The 22,935-nt window shown below is 45.9% G+C and overlaps 1 protein-coding gene and 1 long non-coding RNA gene across 3 annotated transcripts; one reads left to right on the forward strand and one right to left on the reverse strand.

Moving 5' to 3' along the window:
* The first annotated feature begins 21 nt into the window (after positions 1-21).
* On the forward strand, positions 22-17,371 carry LOC135281920 (uncharacterized). The gene is made up of 4 exons (XR_010348328.1): positions 22-3,119; positions 3,310-3,453; positions 7,427-15,991; positions 16,915-17,371. It is a non-coding gene; the product is annotated as an uncharacterized LOC135281920 (long non-coding RNA).
* On the reverse strand, positions 11,171-22,890 carry ARFRP1 (ADP ribosylation factor related protein 1). 2 transcript variants are annotated; one of them, XR_010348327.1, is made up of 9 exons: positions 22,755-22,890; positions 21,740-21,839; positions 21,272-21,359; positions 20,732-20,814; positions 19,971-20,052; positions 19,740-19,810; positions 13,565-13,665; positions 12,409-12,586; positions 11,171-12,105 (listed from the first exon to the last, which is right to left on the reverse strand). XR_010348327.1 is itself a non-coding variant. In XM_064391259.1 (8 exons), exons 2-8 carry the CDS (start codon positions 21,830-21,832, stop codon positions 12,018-12,020), a joined length of 606 nt encoding a protein of 201 aa, XP_064247329.1. In that variant the 5' UTR covers positions 21,833-21,839; positions 22,755-22,889; the 3' UTR covers positions 11,171-12,017. The 2 variants fall into 2 exon arrangements, 1 of the variants encoding a protein (XP_064247329.1); XM_064391259.1 differs by lacking the exon at positions 12,409-12,586 and having other exon boundaries at positions 22,755-22,889.
* Positions 22,891-22,935: the final 45 nt, after the last annotated feature.

The raw sequence follows: 22,935 nt of genomic DNA on the forward strand, positions 1-22,935 counted from the left end.
CTTCCAGCCCAAACCATTCTGTGATCACACAGCCCCAGCCTGGCTGTGTGCCAGCGGGATGCAGACAGTTTGCACTGGGATTTGTGGCCAGAGTGACACTCCTGTCTCTTGGGTCAGCCCAGCTGTGCCCCCCTGAGCCCCAGCTCTGTCCCCAAACCTGGCTGTGTGCTCTGTCAGCCAACAGCTGGGCTTGGGGCAGTTCTGCTGACTGCAGGAGGGTTTTTTTAAACAGATGTTGCTTAGGGAAGTCAACAAGACTGATCTCCTCTGGCATTTTCCAGCCTGTAGCAATGACGATGCAGAGCTACATTTTATGCTGTGAATGAGTTTGACCTTTTATAGCTCTTTTTTAGTTGAGCCAATGCCAGGAATAGTTTGTGGTTCAGAAGATATTTCCCCCCAGCTTGAAGCTGTTTAAAGCTCTCTGAAGCAAGTGCTACATGAAAGTGCCCCCGCACTTCCTTCGTGCAAGGCAGCTGTGGGGGGAAGAAGGGAATTTTACCCTTCCCTCACTGCCCACAGACACATCCCCGGCTCTTCCTGCTGCAGTGACAAGTTAATCCATGGCAGTCTGGATGACAGGGGATGATCTCAAGGGGCAGTGCTTGCCTCCTCACTGCTCCAGAGCCGGGGAGTCCCTGGATGTCTGCTCACACCTGCCTGGCACCACAGGCTTGAACTGAGGATCCCAGGCTTGAACTGGGATCTCAGACTTGCACTGTCTCACCCCAGTTTTGGGCTCTGAGGGTGAAGCAGGTCAGGGACCCTGGCATTGTCCTGGGTCAGTTCAGCCAGGGAAGAAGAGAAGCAAATGGCTGAAAAGATCTGAGGGGAGCACTCACCCCTCTGTGTTGAGCTTGGGCTGATCCTGGGAATCCCCTCAGTCCTGCCAATCTCCTTGAAGCTTCATCAAGCCTGGCCTTGAAATCCTGCTAAGGAGCTTCACAGGGCACCAGAACTCCCCTTCCCAATGCTCAGTTTTTACCATGTCTGATCTCTGCCCTCCCAAGCTGCTCTATCCCAGTGGGATGCAGCTCAGTCTCTGAGCATCACTTCCTCCCAGTCCCTTGGCAGGAGCGAGTGCCACTGGCATGGTCTGAGCAGCTGGGGTAGGACACGAGGAGGGTTTCCATCAGCACTGTGAGAACTGAAGCACAGCTGCAGCGCTTTGCTCCAAGGCAGAGAGCAAGGCAGGACACCCAGTGCTGATGGGTTGAAGGCTGGAGCAGCCGGAGCCTCCGGCGTTGGCTGCAGCTCCCTGAGGGATTCCCATCCTGCTGCATTGCAGTTATCCTGACTCAGCACAAAGGATTTGGAGTCCTTGCTCTGAAGGGGAGCAGGGATGGAGAGCTGTTGGTGCAGGATCTGCCTCCCACACTGAATGAGGGTCTAACATGTCCAACCCTCCTTAGGGCACATGTCTGGCACCCTTGTGCCTTGGCAGGTTGCAGTGGGGAGCACAGAGCTCAGCTTGGTGAAGGAAGAGGGGGATTAAATAATGAGATGGCCCAGCCTGAGCTCTGCACTCACTGCCAGGCTTCCCCTGCCACCAGCCACTGCAGCACCCAGGGCCTGGCAGGGGATGATGCCCTGTGGCACCAGCAGCTCCCCAGCTTGGTGCCACGAGCCTGACTTGCTGTGCCAGGGTATCTCCTGAGCGCCCACGCGTTGTCATCGTGCTCTGTTCAGGGGATTTGGAGCCTCTCCCAACCCTGTTCCCCTCATTGCCAAATTAGCTGGAATTTCTGCACAGGGAATTTTCTTCTCACGTGGGCTCGTAGGCAGGGTGACTGAGAAAGATCTTTCTGATAAATATTAACCTTTGTAAGGGTGGCCAAACACCCTGGCACGTGAGTCCTGCTGGGCTTCCAGGAACTGGGCTTCGCTGGAAAAGCCAGGATGGGCACCACACAGACAGCACTTTCAAACCACCTGTGGCTTCATCACAAGGTATTTCACCTTTTCAGCTAATTGACATTAAGAGGATAAAAACCCCTTTTGATTTCCCCTGAAGTTTCCAAAGCCCAGAGAGAGAAGAGGAAGAGCATGAGCACCATTTTCCTGATGGTTTAAAAGACTCTTACCTCACAAACTGTGGCAGAGGAGAGCACATGGTAACATCTAAAAGTAGATGCAGTGCTATCCCAGGATGACTCAGACATTTAGTACTCAGAGGATAATTTTCCAAATGCTACAAGCACTACATAAAAAGCCAAGCCCACACTGCTCTCCACGTCAGGCTTCCCCCTGCTGTTAAACACTTAAACCCAGAAAAAATCCCACAAAACCACTGGTTGGTTTAAAGTGCTGAGGTAGGTTAGGTTGGTGCCATGGGCTCCTTGGCCACCTATTACCACAGCCAGGTGTGGCAGTGACTCAGGCTGGTGTCTCAGACCCTGGAGCACTGGCAGGAGCTGACGTGCTCCCAACCTGCTCATTCAGGAGCAGTTGGGACACGTCTCTCCCCAGCCAAGGAGAGCACAGCAGGTTCTGGCCCAGGTGCAAAGCTTGAAATGAGGTCAGGGAATTACTAACGTGAGTGGAAGGAGCCAGAGGGAGTTTTTTCTAGTGAGGTCACACATAGCTGGTTCATGCCTGGGGCTCCAAGGAGGGAGAGCCAGGATTGATAGAGGAAACAAAGCGGGGGAATTTTCTCTGTGCAGAGAGACATGAGGGGATGAAACCAGGGCAAATGCACAATTCATCTTGTTGCAAGTCTGCAGGCCTCTCAGCCCTGAGGCTGCCACCTTGTCGTGCACAAGACAGGAAAATTCACTCTCCTGCCTGCAGATTTTGCCACCCTCCCATGTTGCTCGGCAGCTGACAGTGGGCTGAGCCCTCCAGGCTCTGTGGGAGAGGACTCAGGGAGTGCTAACACACACCACACTTGTTTGCATTCTCCCATCACTATTCCAGAGGCACCAATTTTATCTTATTTTGAAGCACATTTCTGTTTTCCTCCTGATGGTAACATTTTCCTTTCTGGCTGTAAATCTGTGTGACATGTCCAGGCTGTCCCTGCTGGGACTCATCCCTCACAGCAGTCACCCAACAGTGGGACCTAATTTCCTGGTGCCAGGGCCAGAGGGGACAGTGCCAGCCCTGTTGGAGAAGCAGAGGTGAGCCTGAGGAATCAATCTTGTCCTAGAGCAGGAGCAGAGAGGGCTGAGACGGGCAGGGCAGCCCAGCCTGTGGGGCAGAGGATGTGGATGTTGGGACATCTTCTTTTCCTACAGGGTCTCACCTGATTCCCTGCCCTCATTTCTACCCCTCCTCAATTTATAATTTTTGTTCCTTTCTGTGTTCAAGGAGCCTCCTAAGAGTGGGAAGTCTCCAAAAGCAGAGAAGGCAAAGGCACAGCAGGTGACCTGTCCCAGATGGGGCCGGGGGACACAGGGGAACTGAGGGGTGAGGACAAGGAGCCCCATGACGAGTCGGTGTCACTTTGGCCAGGTGAGGAGATGGGTCGGGTGCTCTTGGGCTGACTGGGGCTCATACCATGGATCTGCACCCAGAGCTGGGTGAAACTCTGCCTGCTGAGCACATACCATGCGTTCTTTAACGGAAAGAGAATTTTTGCCTTGCATTGACCAAAACCAGAATCTGACTGATAAATCCTTCCAAGGAAACTATGAAAACCTTCATGAAAAACATCAATAACAAGAAACAGTTTGGTTTTTCAGTATAGTCCTATTAAAGAAGCTCAAACTCATTTTGGTGGCCTGATGACCCTACAAGTGTTGCTGGAGGGATCACTAGTTTTGAGCCATGTCAGGCCCTGAGTTGCAGGAGGGGCTGGGGGTCATTCCCCACCCTCACCTCCCTGTCCAGCTGCCTGTGCTGGTCCCCAAAAGGCCTTTTTGTCCCCCTTGTAAAATGGCAGAGTTGGAACTCTGGTTAAGCCCAGATTTATGGTGCTCTCCCTGACCCAGGATCCAGTCCCTGACTCTGCTGGTTGTGGAAAAAATCCTGTGAAACCCAGGTTATGGCACCAAACCCCTCTGGGACAGCTGGAAACCAGCACTGGAAATGGGAACATGGAAATTGTGGCCAGGGAGGGTGGGGAGGGTGATCCTGGGGTGCAAATTCAGTTGTGGTCTGTTTTTAAGAGGAGAGCAAGAATGGGAGATGGTTTGGAATCTGCTGAGGAGAAAGCTGAAATCTCCTAGGCAGGTTACAGCAATGCTGGTAAAGCAGTCCCTGAGTGGGGGTTTATATGGAATTAATAGGATTTTGATTATGTTTGCTAAGTTTCTTGAGGCTTAGACCCAAAACCAGATTGAAGATGAACAATTCACATTGTGAGCTTCACAAACCTGCAGTTGAGTACAACTCAAATAGAAGTTACTGTTCAGACCTAACTTAACAGTCCCTTCCAGCTCAAACTGTTCTGTGGTTCTGTGAAATGGGATGATCTTCCCAGGTTCCACATTCCAAAGGTGTTGGGATGTCTTTGGAGTAATCACCTTCCAAAAAAGCAAATTATTGCTGCCTGCTGCTGAGTAAGCTGAGAACAGATGACAGTCCCTTTTATCACCATCTCCCAGAGTAAATTCAATTACTCAAGAATATTAAGTGCTCAACAGACTTATTTAGTGCACTACAGACAATACTGCAGTGCTGAATCAACCATTTAAAAGGCAGCTGAAGAAGTACTAACATGAAATTGCCTTTTTAAACAAAAACTTGGATTTGGTTTCTTGTGGTAGTTCCAGAGCACAGTGGTAATTGGTAATACAGAGGTAGTTACAGAGCACAATGCTGTCGTTTTCACTTCTTCCAGAGTTTGCTTCCAAGCAAGTGTTGAGACACCACTTGCCCTTCATAGGACAGCTTGGGTGTGCCCTGGCAGGTTTAAAGGGTCACTTACAGGGGCAGCCTGGCCTTTGCTCTCTGGTGACCAGTGACAGGACCTGAGGGAATGCTGGAGCTGTGTCAAGGGAAGTTTAGGGTGGATTTTAGGAAAAGATCTTTCTCCCAGAGGGTGATTGGGCATTAGAACAGGCTCCCCAGGGCAGTGGTCATAACCCAAAGCCTAAATCAGAGCTCAAAGCCCATCTGGACAAAGCTGTCAGGCACATGGTGGGATTTTGGTGTCCTGTGTGGGGCCAGGAGTTGGACTCCATGACCTTTGTGGGTCCCTCCCAGCTCAGGATGTTCTGTGGTTCTGTTTGGTCAGACATTGTTTGGCTCCCCTGGCCTTGCTCACAAGGTACTTGGGCTCTAATGATCAGGTCTGGGCACTGCCCTCTCTTAGCTAAATAGAATTTGAATATATTAGTAAAGGTGTCCTTTAACTTAAAAGAGTTTTCTTGGTAACAAAGCCATGGCTACAACTACAATATCCATACACAACACCCTCCTGTTTAGAACCATGAACCCTTGACATGTTATTGTCTGAGTCCACAGGAGTCTTCCCTCAGCTACTCTTTGTTTACTTGAAAAACAATTATAATCACACAATGTTTAGGGAAAAAGGGCAGAAAACCCACTGTGTCTAAGTGGCTAAGCAGTATTGGGGACCCCAGACCTCACAGTGCCATGGGGTGTAGGGAGAATTGAAGTCTCTCTTGTGGTGTCCTTTCTCACTGCTCACCCAAGCATCACCCTGGGCCACCCAGTGCCCCAGGATCCTGTGCTTGGTCTGAAGAGAGAGCTCCAGCAGTGTGGTGACTTAGCTGTAATCTAGGAGTGGAGCTGGGAGACTTGATCATTTTCCTATGGAAACACAAGGAATGACAATTCCCAGCTATTGCTGTGAGGACACGAGCTCAGCAAGGATGTGTGTTGGGTGGTCAGTGCTGCTGAGCCTCAGGAAAGTGGATTTCAGGCTGGTTTTGAGTGGGAAGTGTAAGGTACCAGATAAGGAGCCAAGATAGGCTTAAGGGACTTGATCCAATGTCCTTGCTCAGTTTTGGTCAAATCACACAAATTCCTTACTGCTGGTTTCTACTCCTGTCTCTCTCCACTTCCTTCTGTGATACTGCAGCTTGGCAGGTGATTTATTGAACTTCTTTTGATCTTCCCAGAAGCTGAGAGCTCTTCAGCTGGGAAACTTGGGAGATAAGAATAGGAGTGTACATTCCCCACTTCATGACTCTGAACCTGAAAGGAAAAATCAGCTCTGAGAATATTAACCCCAAGTTCTCCTTTCACACCGTTTCATGTGTTTGTGTGCTGTCATGCCATGGAGAAAGAGCCTTGCCTGTGATTCAGCACCTCTTGTCTGCAGAGATCCCCAGCCTTTTGACACACCACATGTACTCACAGGGTACTTACTAGTCTTTCCCAGCTTGTGGTGAGCTATCCCATGATCCTGCCTCTTCTCACAGCATGAAAATGAGCTGTCAAAATTTCTATCATGCTGAGAATGTGGGTACAGCCCTGGGAGGGCTTAATCCTTGCCATGTGGGATTGGCTGGTTTTGGCTTTTGTCCTTTCCAGGAGGCTACAGCTGCCTTTGCCCCAGTGTTACTGTCTCTGCTGGTGGTCAGTACTGGGGGTTTCATGTGTACCTGCCAATATCTCGATTAAAAATCAATCTTGGTTTTGTCAGAGGAGCAAAATCTTTCAACGGGGCAGTTGAAAATCTTTCAACCTCAGTATCCCCCAGGTCCTCTTGTTCCTGGCAGAAGAGCCCATCTGAAAGCCCTTGGTCACAAAACCCAGCAAAAGCTCAGCACGAACTCGATGATCCATGCTGGCCACTCCCAGCTCAGGATATTTAATGATTCTCTGAAATACTGAGTTGTCCATACATTCCTTTGCCTGTTACTGTTACAGGCAGTGAGGAGGTGCTGTGCCTAACACCAGCTTCTGGGAACAGCCCATTCCTCTTTATGACTGCCTTATAGAATGCTTTTATTCTTTGTTGGAGTCTGACTCAAGGAGGAAAAATTTCTAATTAAAATCTCCAATGAAATAATATCAGGTTCTCTGAATTCTGAGAACTGGCAGAGGAGTTCCTGCCTATGAACTGAACTGCAATGCAACAGAAACAACTCCAGAGGCTCCTGTTTCAGGAAAACACTTAAGAATATACTTAATTTCACAGTGAATTTAGTTTGCCCTCAGAGAAGTGCTTCTGGTATGTGCTGAATACAGATGGCTTAAGGCTACATGGGGTCAGAGGTTTGGGTTAGTTCCTCCAAATGTTTAGCATGAAATACGTTCAGCTGAAGGATATATTCTGCAAATGATGAATAACAGAATCCCAAATTCCAGACTGGGCCTCAAGGATCATCTAGTCCAACCTTTCTTGGCAAAAGCATAACCTAGGCAAGAGGGGCTAAGCACAAAAATAAGTTACTAGTCATGAATTAGCAGTGTTGGTGACAATGCTACATATTGGTCCAGAAGGGTTTTGTTTCAAGAAAAGGATCCTGTGTGTTCTGAAGTGAATGTATCCACTGCCTCACCTTCACAGCTACCTTGGGCAACACGTGGGAAAGGTGGGACTGCACAAGACAGCTCAAGAGAGATGTGAGGAATGTGGTATTCAAGAGGACTCTCATAACAACACAGGAATTTTGAAATTTCATTTGGCATCAGCAGCTTCAAGGAAAAAGTGCAACCAAGGAGGAATGAAGAGATTCCTGTCTCCTGATTTTGTGTTTAAAAAAAAAGTCAGGCAGAATTCCAGCACTGTGTAAACTGCCAATGTTCCTCCTCTCCTTGCTTCCAGTTGACGAGGATCTCATTTATGAAAAACCTTTAGGTAATTTTTTCCCCTGCTACTATTTCATACTGTGCTATCCATGTTTTCTGCGTGTGATGTGTGTCATTTTCCATGAGGTCTGATTCTTTTTAGCATTAGTTTGTTGCTTTACCAGGAATTTTAGGCATCACTCCCTTCTGATGTAATGGGTGAAGGCTTGTGATCAGATGCAAGTTGTGCAGATGAAGAGATTTGAGAGCAGACACTGCTGAGAGCTGGGACTAGATCATCATGAAGGCACTTTGGGAATAAAAAAAAGCTTGAATGTGTGTAAAGAAATGAATGGAAAGCCCCCAGGAGTCGACATGGAAGCTGGTTTTACCAAAGGAGCAGAGAAACAGCTCCCTTAGGGATTGCAGAAGGACAAAGAACAAAACCCAAGGGTAAAATTGCAGGAAATGCCCAGGGTCAAGTAAACAATAATGTGTTATCCCAGGAATGTTTCACATGGGATTTCCAGGTGGTATAAAATTCCAGTGTAAAAAGCACCTGCTCCAGTTTTTCAGCATTCATTGTAAGAGCTCAACAGAGGGGAAAGGCTCTTGGCATCTCACCACTCCCCCGTATCTCTCAGGAGAGACATTTGAGGCAAATTTGAGTAGAAAACTGTGCCAGGAGGGAATTGTGAGAGGTCACCCAGCCTAGAACCTGTCTGCACGGCAGGGGAAATTCAACCTGTCTTCATTCATTGTTCCAACTGGTTTTGGGAAATCTATAGACAAATACTCAGGAGCCTGAAAACAGCCCCAAAAGTGAAGGCAAACTGAGCCTGTGGTGCTGCTTTGGGTAAAAGCTGAGGAGCAGCAGCAGAGCTGGACATGGAGGCAGGATTCACTGTCCTTCATGTGTGGACACTGCTGGTTGTGTGCCAGGAATGACCATCAGATTTTTTAATTTAAAGAGATGTATGTCAAGTGCAGTGACACCACCACTCGTCCTTTCTCTAGAAGTTCTCTCCTTGATACAATTTGCCAGGAGAGAGATCCCAGGATAGTGTTAAAAATCCAGTGAAACACCTAGATCAATTCAGAACCCTCCAAAAGTACTTTAAGGCAGGTTTTTAGCTGAGCCTTACATTTCCAGACCTGTACTGGCATGTCAGAGTCAGCTGAACACTTCTGGAAATCACGATTAACCCAACAGTCTCATATACAGCTAAAACATCACTGCTGAACAGACTCATTCACGATTGTGATCTGTATTGTATCAGCAGATCCTCTCCCTAAATAAACTGCTGGATTTGCTGGCTGGATTTGTGGCAGCAGTACACAAGCAAGATGGTAAGAAAGGAGAGACTAAAAATAGCTCAGTTGGCAATAAAACCATACTACAGCACTGGATATTAAGTCCACTTATTGATGATGGCTTGATTTCAGTTTATGAGTCAGAAGGATGGCCAGGGGCACAGACCCCAAAGAGCCTCTGTTTGCTCCACTTTCTGAGACAGATGTTAGCAGCCAGAGACTGGACTAAGATGCTGGACTTACTCTGAAGCTGGGTCTGATTTGTCTTGGCATTTTCCATGGTTCTGTGGAAGGGAATGCCGTGGGAAGTGGGATGAGCTGTGACCTCAGCACCTCTGCCATGCAGACCCTCAGCGCTGCCTTGCGTGAGGCTGGGATTAGATCAGAGCAGCCAAGAGTGCTGTAATCCACTTACTCTGCATCCTTCCAGAGCTCCAAGTGAAGATGGAATTGCCAGCACACACACGCAGCACTGGAACTCAAAGAAATGCTTCAGAAGTGTTTTTTTTTAGCTCGTGCCTCCTGCTGCTACCAGCTATTGCATGTTAACGTAAGAAATTCCAGATGGGTGAGAGAAATGTAATCATCTGTCAATGCTCAAATAAGGCCAAGTGGGATTCTCTGCTGAAGTCATTGAACTCTTACCTTTATTTCATGGACAGCAAAGGGAACAGGGATTGCAAAGTGCAGAGGATCAATCTGTAGCCCCTTGGGAAGATAAACCAGCTCTTTAAGCAATTTCATTGCTGTGAACAGGCATGGGCAAAACATGTCCAATGCAAATGTATAAAAAAATCTGGAAAATGGACTAAATTTGAATTCGGAAACATTCTTGCTTTGTTTGAAGTCTGGTAGAGGGGTCATTTGAAACCAAAAAAGCATTTCAAATAAGTCTGTGCTTCCCATAACTATAAAATATAAAAATTGTTTCATTTCCGATCAAAATATAAAAAATTGTTCCATCTGCTGGGATACTGCTGTGGAAAGTCACTCTGAATTAGAATGAACTTTACACTGGTGGTTTCAGAGAAATCCTCCCTGATTTGTTGTTGCCAGAGCACACTCATACATACCTACCCCAGCGTGGGTATGTCTCTGGGAAATCGACTCTCCTACGCCTGAGAACTCGGAATCCTGAGGTCAAAACACTGCCTTTAAGACACCCTGCTGATATGGACCACAAAGCAGTCTGTGTCTAGAAACTGTTTTGTCCTTTCTGGTTTCCCAGGCAAAAAAAGAGAGCAAGAGATCTGAAAACAATATGTGGAAATCTTGGAAAATCCCTTGTGTCCTAAAGAATAGACATTTCAAGCTACTTGACTGAAGTGTTTTGACTCTCAGCAAGGAACTTTTGTTCATTAGTTACTGTTTTACATCTTCAGTTTAATTGTCAGTACCAACTCTGCCAACCAAAGCAGCCAGGGCCACAAAGTCACCTTGAAAACACCCAGGCTTTCCAAGTGTTTTAAAAGAACCCAGTGACAGAGATGCTCCTGATAATCAAAGGCCATTGGTTTTCCAAAACTTCAGTATTCTTGAAAATCTCAGCCCAGCATCACATGCAGCACCCAACAAAAGTGCCACTTCCTATAGTGGGTGAGTGATTTCCAAGGGATCCTGCACATTCACAGAACACACAAAAAAAAGACTGGCTCACAGGTCTGAAGGAGCCTTATTTCTCCTACTCAGAAGCACAGATTCTGCTCTTCAGTTTGCAATGTTTTCTGAAGAAAACATGAACTTAATGACACAGCCCAGCTGCCTTTGTGCTTTGACCCAAATGTGAGCATGATGTTCTCTCTCAAAAAATATCTATGAGTTCCATGCAGGAAATTTAGCAGAAAGTTCTTTGACAGATGCCAACTAAGAGACTTTAAACAAATACTATGGACTGGCTCAAGTACAGCTTGAATGATGGCTCCTTCATTATTATGTCAGCAAACAGCACAGAACGTTCACCAGTGCCAGGAGTAAATAAAACAGCAGAGGAGCAACACCCATTGCCAAACCACCATGAAATTCAGGTAAAAACTCATATTCAGGGAAAAGATAATGATATATCAGCAGATCTAGCTGAGTAGGTGATGTAAGCACTGAGCACTGTTTGTTTTTTGAGTGCTGCCTTTCTGTTTTTTCTACAATTCAAAAAAAAAAAAACCTAAGGGCTAAGTACTCTTACTTCCAAATACCACTGTTTCAGCCAGGGAAGTTCAAATAAGTAGGAAGCTTTATTGCATACTGATTTCTTCCTGCCTAGAGGTTGTTTTCAGCTTAGAAAGATCACAGAGAGGGCCTTGATTCACTCCAGTTACAGAAGATTACTCTTAGGATTAAAGAGAATGCACAAAGAGACTGGCAGTCAGAGCAAGGCAGTGCTTCTGGAATCTGTGTCCTGCTAGGAATATCCATTTCAACCAGCACAGCTGGATTTGATGAGGTCTTTTCCAGCATTAACAATTCCATGATCCAATGACCATTGTGCATTTGCTGATTTCCACATTTGCTTTTACCACAGGTTAAAGTTATGAATCAACACCCCGAGTGAAAATCAAGTTCTAATCAATGCTGTCTCTCCCCACTACACAAACAGCAGCATAACAGGGCCACAACACCCTGGAGGAACATGGGGCTGGAGCAGCAAGGACCTTGGCAGCTAGGAGGAACAGCCATTCCCCAGGCTGCTCCTCCCCCTTCCACATTCACCTATGCATTTCCTTCAGGAGTTCCTTCATGTCACCAGCCTCCAGCTTGTTAGACTCACAAATCAGGAATCACAAAGTAAGATAGTAGAAAATTAAGTCTTTTGCATTGGCAACAATGTGTAGGTTGCTACATAGGATGCTTGGAGGCCAATGACAATACTTAATGTAAGAGATTCCCACCCCCCACCCTGTTGGAATCCTTGGCTCAAGGTTTTTTTGGACACAGGAAGAGAATATTTGTCTCCAAACTTAGGAAAGAATCAGGTGTAATAGGAATCCAGTGGATCACCTTCTTTAAAGGGAGCACAAAGTGTGTGGAAAGAGACTGTCCATTGCTTGGGTGGCTCGGAGCTCCTACGTGATGTCCTTCTTCCTTGGGGGGCGGTGGATGTTCCTCACCACACACTTCACCATCCATTCAATTCCTTCATTCACCCCTTTGCTGAGGGAGGAAGGCAAGCAGAAAAGGTTTTAAAATAAAGCAACAACAAGAAGCAACCAAGAACAGAAACATGGATCATACAGGCCCTAACTAAGCCCTTACACGAGGAAGGGAGGGGCTCTACACAGTTATTTGTTGGCATTTCTGTGTTATTTTTCACACAGGCAAACAACAGGGATCTGATTTCTTTTAGCTCAGCAATATATACCTCCATCCTTTATTTTTCTGTTATTTGTCCAAGTCTACACCCAACTTAGTCACCAACTCTGTGGAAATCTTGGGATGAACAAGCATCAAACCCACCTGACAGCTGGTTTGAGGTCATTTTGCCACAAACCTCACATTAGTTGTATAAGATCTTGCAATCTTGGCTCCATCTTTGTGTAATCATCTGTGCTGGGGCTGCCAAGCAACACCTTGCTGGTCTGCACAGCTCCCCAGCCATGACTTCCATGAGTTATTCTTTTAGTGCAAGCTCAAACTGGAATTTTGAAAGGAAATTCCACACAGATCAAAACTAGAAATGTTTGCACAAATAAAGTTATTATCTACTACTTCTCTTCCAGTCAGTGCTTGAACACTGTTCTTGTGGTCATTCACCTGCTTAATGGCATGTGATTTGTAGCAATGCAGACAACAGATTTTTTTTTTTCATGGTTCAGGAAGTTTTTGTTATCCTTTGCAGTAACTTGTATGATAACACAGAAAAAAATTCAAAGCTCTCAGTTCAGCCCAGGCAGTAATTCAGCCAGGAGTGTTTCCACCACATGGAACAAAACTTTTGATTTATGCCAAGAGGCACTTTTCACTGAAAGAACTGAAAGTACAAAGAACAAAAGTACTGCGAGACTGGATACGCAATAATGATGCTGAGATGTCAAGAATCCAGTGGGCTGGTCAAGGTCGTGGCACGCAGCTTTGTAAGACCCAAATTAGGGTCTGTTTTAGTCATCCAATCTTAAACCACAGGCATCCCCATGTAAGAGGACTCCTGGAAACTGTGATATCATCCCCATCACGAAGCTCTTCTGCATGCCAAAGAATATGAATGCAGAAACATAATTATGGCAGCAGCAGTGAAGCACCACCCATTTCTCAGGCAGAGGCATCAACAGTGGTATTTTCAATTGACTTCTAACCTAAAAACCAGGAGTTGCAGCAAACCAACATCTGCAGGGATTATTGTGTAAGGAGAAGGGATGATACAGGACAAGAAATATGCCTCCAAGTCCCTCTGCTCTCAGCCAGGAATACATTTCCACTGTGTTTTACAGGCAAGACTGACAGCTGAAGTTACTGAGCTGGTGCAAGCCCAAGGATCTCAAACAAGTGTCTGACAGTGCTGGAAGGAAGCACAGCTCCTTTTCAAGGCTTAATAACTCGTGTAGTGCTGCTCTGTGTGTGACATCCCACAGCTGCTCAGTCAACCAATTCTCAGTCTACCCCTTCTCATACTCACCCAGTAAGGGCTGAGCAGGCTTGTGTCAGGCAGTCTCTCTTCCCAATTTTGTTAATGCAGTCACTAAATGCTGTCTTGATATCGGGTATCGACAGACAAGTCTGCAAAGGAAACCAAAGCAGAGCTTTTTTGTGCTACAAGACATGGTGACCTTTTTCCACAATGAATCCTACCAGGACTGCAGGCCTACCATGACATCAGTCAGGATGGTAATGCTATCAGGTTAAACCCACCCACCCACCAACACAGTAAACTCACCTCTTCACATTCCAAAGAAATGAGCATATTCTTTTTTCAACCAAGAGAATGCTGTTTGCTGACAGCACACACTGCCTCACCTCCCTGATCCTTAATCTGTACAGTTCTAAGCAAACAGTCCTGAAAATGAGCACAACCTGCACCCTCTAATGATATCCATTCCAAGCTGCTCAACAGCTCATATTTACCAGGACACTACAAGAGCTTTAATATTTACAAAGCCTTTTGAAAGAGTGTCCCTGCCACAAGCTCAGCTGACTCTTTGCCAGCATCCTGGGCACTCTCACAAAACAAGCTGTGATTTTTCCTCAGTTCTCAGCACTACAGCCATGTCCCACCAGCACTTCTCTGTCTGCATTCAGAGAAAAACACTGGCAGCACTGAATGCAGCACACTTTCTGATCACTGTGCTCTTGACCCCCAGCAGGTCCTGAGCTTCTGTAAGTCTGCAGGAGGCTGCTGGGAGCAACACCACAAATCATAACCCCCCAGTAAATCAGTGGATTACTTTCCCCACATAAATCACACTTTCACCACAAAAATCTTAAAAGTACAACAAAAGCAAACCTGCCCAACTGAAGCCTGGACTTGCACCTCCCTGAGCACTCAGTGTTCATTTTTCCCCCAGAAGCCTTGGACAAGCCATTTAAGCACTTCAGCTGGCCATGAGCTCACATTCCCTCCTCTCTGCAAAGACATTCTGGACCTTCAACAAGTCTCAAATATGTGTTTGGAGCCTTCAGTCAGGCCCACATACGTGTTTTGGACAAATGTTTACACAAATGCCAAACTGGACCCTTTGTGAGTCCTGAGGATTGGACAATTGGACACAAACTCTGAGAGAACAGAAATATTAAAATTGTTACCAGCCATCCATTTGCAAAACAGTGATTCTGGAGAAATTAAACACTGGAAATTTTTGTGGACAACAGAAGTAGGTTTCATTGCTTATACGTAGGAAGAGATCTTAAGAAATGGCTTCCAATTCACCCAGTGCCCTTGACTCCATTAACTGTGCAACTGTTTGATGACTGTACTTTCTTATGACCTCAGATGCATTTTAAACTTGCCCTTTCAATCAGTGACCTGGAAACTGTATCCAAAAACATTACTGACATCATTCTGCAGAACCCTCAATTTAGGTCAGGATTTTTGACAAGTGAAAAATGCGCAGTTCATAGAGATGAGCTGTCAGCCACAGGATACACAGTTAATTAAAAAAAACAACAACAACAATTACTAACTTTAGACGGCGTCAGACTGGGCTTGGGAGCTGGAATTCAAACCAGTAGATCTGGAAGATGGGCAAGAGATTACAACCAACCCAGCATTCTCTACGGTTTGTAAAAGCCTGGCATGGTGTCCACTGCCCAGTAAGAAAGGCAGGTCCAAATGCTTCTTGGTTTTACCCAAAGCCCTGGACAAGTCCATTACCCAACAACTGGGAAGGAGAAGCATGTCAGTAATTTGAGCTATTTTTCACATCTTTTTTCAGTCAATGAGACTTGGCAGCTGAAATTGAGCAAATGTTTGTTGAAATATACTTGAAGCTTCTCAGAGTTTAATGTCATTGTATAATCATATACCTTTGAGTATATCCTTTACAACTTCCTCTTTCTACCATTCCTTCTTCAGTCTACCCTTCCTTTTCTGAATGATAATACATTTTAAAATATTTTAAAAGAAATCAGATAGTGTGTTCAAGATACAAAGTAACAACAGAGAGCACAGTCATGCTGTCCTTGGTTCCTCAATTTCTACTTGCACAGGTAGCAAAGCAATCAGGCAATGAACTTCCCCACACCACCAGCAGAAAAGGACACCTGCACATACCCAGCAGCACAGAGAACCCACATCCTTCACCCTGCCCATCCTTGAAGCCTTTAAGAGTCCATTTTGCCCAGTGCAGCTAACAATTACAGCCATTTTTATCTCCCAGTGTAAACCATTGTTATAATTTCCCTTTCTCACCTTCAGGTAGAGCTGTGGCCTGCCCCACCTTCCACAGAGCTGCCCAGCCATGGCTTTCCATGGAAAGCTGTATCAGAAAAGAGTTTTGCTTCTGAGGAAACTTTTGTTTCACACTGTCACAGCAGGACTGCATCACCACTCCTGTTTTGGGAAACATCATTTTCCCCTTGGGATGAAGCAGAGCAGCACAGCAGACAGGTAACACCAAACTATCAATGCTTTGTTTTAGTGTTCCAGGGAAAGCCATGAGCTGGAATTTCATGTGACAGCAGAGGCTGAGGCAGATTATCCACCACTTCAGCAAGGGGTATCTGAGCTTCTCATGCTCAGGGGGAAATGTCAGCTGTGGCTTCCAAGTTCCCCTTCTCCCCAGCCACATTACAAAATGTTTGTTTACAGATTTGCTTTGTTTCTCAGCTGCAAAGCCATAAGCCAAGGGCAAAGAAGGGAAGCTGGACCTGTGATCACATCAACAGTGCTCTATTGCAATAACACAATCCACAGTGACCTTTCAGGAATGATGGTATCTCTGAGCCAGTTCACAGGAACCTCACACAGCACACACAATGAACCAGAACCAGATTTCCATCTCCCAAAATAACACACTGCAAAACAGCTTTGGATGAAGACTCCTCCAGGCATAATCTAGCCAGGACTGAACCAAATTCCTCCTGTGAAGGGTTCAGAATAGCTTTACCCAAAGTAAGACTCAGCAATGGCACACCTAAAAGTCTATCAAGCAGCAAGGCAAGTTTTAGCCAAAAGAAGGTGGCATTGTAGAGCCTTTGCCCATTTCCCAAATCCACTGCAGCAAAGACAATGCTGCTGCCTGCTCTCCTGTCAGGATAAATCCAGAAGCATGCATAAAATCTCAAGTGGAGGCTCTTCAGTCATCTCAAGAGTAATCAACCATCAGAATGGAACTAAAAGAGAAACAAGAGCAAGATGGACTGCCTAAATAAAGTGCTATTTCAGATAAAGTCTGACTCACCTGACCTATGTCTGGGCTACCCTTTTTACGAGTTTGTTTTAAATTAGAATTTAAACTTCTTTGAATTTAAAGAAGAAATAGTATAGCCTCAACTGAAACTATCTTATTTAAATTAAAATTGATTTTACAGGGAAGCTGTGGGAGGCCTTCAGTTGGAAACCAGAATGACTTTCATGCAGAAGGTCTGTTTTCTAACAGCTGTGTGGAAATGAGTACTCTGCTACTCACCAGGACTCCTTGCTTTTCCAGAGGCATGAGGAGGCTTTTCAACATTCTGGAGATTTCAAATTAAATTTCCAAAATTTATCATTAAATGAGGATGGCAAAACTTCCTCCTATACATGAGTCATCATATCATCATGCAGCATCCAGTAATTTTCAGATTGTTAAATTTCAGATGCTGTTTTTGACAGGTCATGCTTTTGCAGCATTTTGAATAGTGTTGCATAATGAGCCATTCTATCCTCAAATTGTAACAGTTCATTGGAAAGCATAGAAATATAAACCTTGTGTACATCTTTCAACAGCTGCATTCACATCAAAACAGCAAATACCAGTTCTGATTTAGCTGGTTTTTCTGCAATAAGTCATATTTTCAAAAGTGGCATTCTGAGTTGAAAGGGAGTTCACAGGAATTAGCAGATCTTAGATAATTTATTTTTCCTGAAAAGCAATGGTTCCTTTAAAAACCTAAACAAATTCCATTCTCCAACCCATTTGACTCAGTTTTTAAATTATTTATAAAATAATCCGGTTTTGAAGCCCTTGCTGAACACAGAGCTTTCTCCTGATACCATTAAATGTCACATTCAGTATTGTGAGAATTAGAGCTGGTGTTTTGCAGTCAATTACCACATTTTATCTCCTGGAATGACCAAATATCACTCATGCTTGGCAGTGCTGAGAGGACACAATGTACCCTGGGGTTCACAGCAGAATTCTTAATGCTTCATGCAATCTCAGGCTGCATCAGCACTTTTGATATCTTGATAACAGAAAGTAAACTTAAAAACAAACTATGTCAGATGTACTATTTCTGATGTATTTGACCACAAGCCTTCTGCTGGCCTCTATAGAAATCATCAATCACCCTTAATCTCCAAATACCAGCAAGGTTAAGATACCACTTATCCTCCCTTATCATGGTTCAGGACAGAGGGATGCTGGTGAGAATTTCCTACAGTTTTATGTCTGGAGGTCCAGAGCAGAAAAATCTCTATCAATGCTAATTATCATTCTTGTTCCAGAGGTCTTCCATTCTGCTAAATCAGAGGAAGAGAAACAGGCTACTGAATTTTCTCAACCTTAAATGAACCTCAGTAATTACTGAAAAATAAGCTATAATCCCCTTAGTGATTTGTTGGTAGCATTGATGTCTCTTTGCTGGGTCCATATCCAAGATCATTCTGTAGGAGTGGACCTCTAAATATCCAGTGTAGGTCTTTCTTACAAACAGGCAAACCTCCAGTGGGTTTAGCTTTGCTGATCTCTTGTTGTAGCTCTACAACTGCATACAAGCACTAAGTCTGTGGGCTGGTCTTGGACCTTCCAGAGAGGGCAAGAAGCCAGATTTTCTTTTGAAAGGCTGTTCCACATACCTCTTTCTAGCAATTTAAAGAAGCCCAGTTGTTCAATTATTTGAACAATTATTTGTCTTTAGTCTGGTCAGAGTGTCAGAAGAGCCAGTGTCTGCAGCCTGTAAGAAAATATGCATATACAACCAAAAGAGAAACTGGAACAAATTTCCAGGTCACTGCTTGGATCTTATCCTCAACAGGTCAAGGCAAGAGTGCAGGCTGTTCCCTGCAGAGAAGCTGTGGGGTTGTACAGAAATATGAGAGTCAATATTCTGGTTTCCACAGAAAAAAAGACAGACCATTTCCCCACATTCCAGAGACCAGAGCAAAGTCAGGACCATAAATCAGGAGCTCAGTCCTGATCTCATGCTTTTACATGGAATTACATTTCTCTTATTTCTAATACTAGATAATCTAGATAAATTAGATCATTGAAAAACTAATCTGTGTTGTACTCATGAAATCCTGCTTCAGAGCCAAGTGATTTCTATGGAAGCCTCACGTGTTTCCACAAGTGCAATCGCTCGGACAAGTGTAAAGTGCAGAGGAGGAACCCGAGAGTATTTGCATCTTTGGAACACAGACTGATCCCAGCTGCCAGGCCGGCTGCTCCAAACTCTCCTGCAAGCCTCTGGCTCCATCTAGAGACCAGCCACGGGGGCTGCAGTCCTGGAATTCCCGGTGCAATTTCCAGGAGGAAAACACAAAAACCATCACGACCACCTCGGGCACTCTCTTCTCTTTTTTTCCATGCTGGGGGAGGTAAGGATGGCCCAGGATGTGTCACCCAAACACTGCACCACCCACGAACTGCCAAACCCAAACCAAGAGCTTTGCAGCCCTGAATACACTGGAAAGAATTCCAATTGTATTATCAGAAAAGAGCATTCCTTGCCATTCACTGCTGTCACTGACGGAATGCTCTACACCAAACAAGTGTTTCATTGAACAGATCTTATCCAATTATGGGGAAAGGATGATTTGCTTCACATACATCTGTTGTGCTATTCCTGGGTTTTAAAAGAGCAGCATAAACAAAGTGCACTAAACATTTTTTGTCTGAATAAACAGGAAAAAACAGCATCAATATAGGCAGTCACGATACAACAAAGAGCCCCCATAGCTATGCAGTTTGTTCTGTTTACATAAGGAGTTCAAAACTATGTGCCTGTAGGAAGCTCATTCATGGCACTGAAAAAGGGCTGGTGGAGAAAGGAAAAAAATACAACAAAATTCAAAGTACTTATTTCCAGTGGTGGGAAAGTACCATAGGATGAGCTCAGGACTGTGGAACAAATTCAACATGAATGCAGAGTTCACCTTTCCAAAGCTTTTTTTCTCATTTTTTGCTCATTTATGTAAATCCTCCATAGTTTACCTCTACATCCTGCTTGTTGGCCAACACCAGAATGGGAACCCCTTCCAGAGCTTCACTGGTAATCATCTTCTCTACAAAGGACAGAAACAAAACCCGGTTTAGCCAGTTCTGGAAGTTGTACCAATGCCTGGCACAGATTCTCTGGACAGAGGGATGAAGCCAGAAGCTCCTTCCTGCATTAGTTTCATTTGATACAACCTTTCAGGTCTATTCTGGTCACACTGTACTCACCAAAAGCTCTTTTGGACTCAGAGAGCCTCTCCTCATCAGTGGAGTCAATGACATAGATCACCCCATGAGATTCAGCATAGTACTGGAAGGAGAACACAGATATTGGTGTCAATCCACCAGGATCACTTGTCCCTCTTCCTGGCTTGGTTTTGGTACAGTTTTGGTACATGTGGAGGAGCTCAAGCAGCTAGAGGCAGCTGTATGCACAGTGTGCCTGGGCAGAATGGAGGCACACAGCCTGTGCTGCCTGTTCTGCCTGCAGGCCTGACCAACACTCCAGGTGGAAAAGCTCACCTGTGTCCCCCCAAAGCTTATCTCCATGGCACCACCCTGATCTGGGATGGCAATTGCTGTCTGTAAGCAATAATGCAATTATTAAGCACAGAAATAGTGGAATTTCTGAAAAGGTGTTAATGCTAAATACTGGGGATGTCAATGAGCCTGTGTGATTATCAAGTGATTGTGGTGGTTCAGTTATAAAAGTGACAAAACCACTTCTAAAAGAAATCAGAGAATCACAGGATGGTTTGTGTTGGAAAGAGGCAACCACCTCACTGCAAACCCCTGCCAGGAGCAGGGACACCTCCCACTGGATCAGGCTGGTCAGAGCTCCATCCACCCTGGCTTTGAACATTCCCAGGGATGGAGCAGCCACAGCTTCTCTGGGCAAGAAAATCAATCAAACATCGATTCAAATAAATATCAAATATTTGTAAATAAATACAAGTATAAATCAAACAAAACAAAAGCACAGCTCTAACCTTGTCCCAAAGTGACTGCAGCTCCTCCTGCCCACCAAGGTCCCAGAACATGAGCCGAGTTTTGCCAACATCAATAGTTCCAACTAGAAGGAAGGAAGGACAATCCAATGAAAACTGTGGGTGCTGTAAAGCACAGAGAGCTGCACACCCCACTCAGAAATCTGGGGTGGGACAGGCTTGTAGGGGAACAAACCACAGGCAGCAGCTGCCTGCAACAACACAGCAAAACCTGCAGGGAGTGATCACAAATACAGAGCAGTATCAGTGCAAATAATTCCAGAACTGGGCCAAGGAATGAACTCCAGGGAAATACAGTTTGAGGACAGCACTGAAATAGGAGTTTTAATACCTCAAGAGTTTCTCCTCCTAAGCTAAGAAAAGCTATTTTATTCTCTACAAAAAGACCTGGACAGTTGGGAGATACAATCTCTGCACCCAGGAACTATTGTGCCCTTCTGAATTCTTAAACGTTTCAAACAAAAACCAGATATTGTCTAACTGTGCAAGAAAGCTGAAAAAGTTCCACATGGATTTACTTACTGTTTAAACCTACAGTGGTTGTGATTTTGGACAAACTCATCCCTTTGTAGTTCTTGTTAAACCGGGTTTTAGTTTGTTCAAGGAAGGTCTGAAAAAGAACAAGATAAAATATTTACTGTCAAACATTTTACTGGCTGGGGCAATCCTACCCCAAACCTGTTTAATTTCTGCACAATCCTCCTAGAGCAGATACTGCCCTGCCTAATTTTGGACAAACCACTCTTCCTCCTCCCTGTTTTAGCAAGGAAAGAAGGGATCACAAGTGATTATGGGATTACCAAAGCCTCAGCCACATCCCTGAGAGCTTGTTCTAAATTTAAGTAATGAGGAAAAGTTGATTGCTTGGTGTGACATCACTAAAGTAACTCAGGCCACAGCTGAAGAAAGACTGACCCTTGTTGGAAGATTTATCCCTGGAGGAGGTTTAGGATGGTGTGTGCCCCCCACAGGGTGACAAAGAGCACTTACAGTTTTACCAGCATTGTCCAAACCCAGGATCAGGACACAGTACTCATCCCTCTGGAACATGTATTTATAGAGCCCTGACAGCAGTGTATACATCCTGCTCCTGCAACAAATGCCAGGAAATCAATTAGCAAACAGCTCATTCCCAAAAGCCTCTCGTGCCACCACACAAATTTCTCCCCAAGCCAGACAAACAAATGATGTTACTCCTTTATCAGTCAATCTCATATTTAGGCAATCCCAGGGAAAAAAAATCAGAGGTATAAGAGAGATCATGAAAATAGTTCAAGATCAAATGTGGGGTTTAAAGGGGAACTGAGGAAGGACTTGAATTCTTCTTGCAGAAAATGAACTTCATACAAGTCCGAAGAGCAGGTATTTTGAACAAGAGCCTACAGAAGCTCCCAGCTGTCCTTTGTGGTGCTGGATGTGCACACACAGGGCTCTGCTGGCTGCAGGAAGCACTGGCACCAGGCGCTGCAGCTGACTCACGAGCCATTGCAACAGCCCCGCTGCTCCAGCGCAGGTAAAGGGAACCTGGAGGCAGAGCCTTGGAGAGGCAGCAAGTGCGTGGTTAAACAACCGCTCTGAAGTCAAACACCATTACCTAAGGGGAAATAAAAGTGTTCCAAAGCACTTTTGGAACTGTCACGGTACGGGAGGGCAGCGCCAGGGGCTGCGGTCCCACAGGAACCGGGGCCACCCTCGGCCGCAGCCGTGCCACACCGGGGCTCCCGCTGCCCCGGGGAACCCCGGCCCGCTCCCCTTTTGGGACAGCGCCCGACCGCCGGCCTGCTGCTCCCCGATCCGGGAGATCCCTCCGGACCCACAGGATCCCGGAGGTCCGGCCCTTCCCTCGCTGCCACGGCCCGTGACGGCTGAAGGGGAGCACCGGCCCCACCGCCATTTCCCCCAATGGCCCCGCGACACGCCCCGGGCCAGCGACAGGTGCCGGGCCAAGCTCCCGAGGGCAGCGGGCGAGGAAGAGAGCCCCGAGCCCGAGGCCGCGGCCCCTCACCTGCTCCTGGTGCCGGTGTCAGCGCTGCAGCCGGAGTCGCCTCTCACGGCTCCCCAGCGCCACCAGCCGCCGCCATTCCGCGCCCGGCGCTCTGGGAAATGTAGTCCTGCCGCCGCTGAGATGGCGGTGCGGAGGGCACCTGTGGACTACAACTCCCGGAATGCCCAGCGCCGCCGGCCTC

The sequence above is a fragment of the Passer domesticus genome, chromosome 16, assembly GCF_036417665.1.
Source record: "Passer domesticus isolate bPasDom1 chromosome 16, bPasDom1.hap1, whole genome shotgun sequence".
In the NCBI taxonomy this organism is placed as follows: domain Eukaryota; kingdom Metazoa; phylum Chordata; class Aves; order Passeriformes; family Passeridae; genus Passer; species Passer domesticus.

Coding starts and splice junctions, on each gene's coding strand:
- ARFRP1 (XM_064391259.1), bottom strand. CDS start 21,832: ATGTATACACTGCTGTCAGGGCTCTATAAATACATGTTCCAGAGGGAT. Junction 21,360..21,739: donor TGGACAATGCTGGTAAAACT/GTAAGTGCTCTT, acceptor GTTCTTTTTCAG/ACCTTCCTTGAACAAACTAA. Junction 20,815..21,271: donor AACCACTGTAGGTTTAAACA/GTAAGTAAATCC, acceptor CCTTCCTTCTAG/TTGGAACTATTGATGTTGGC.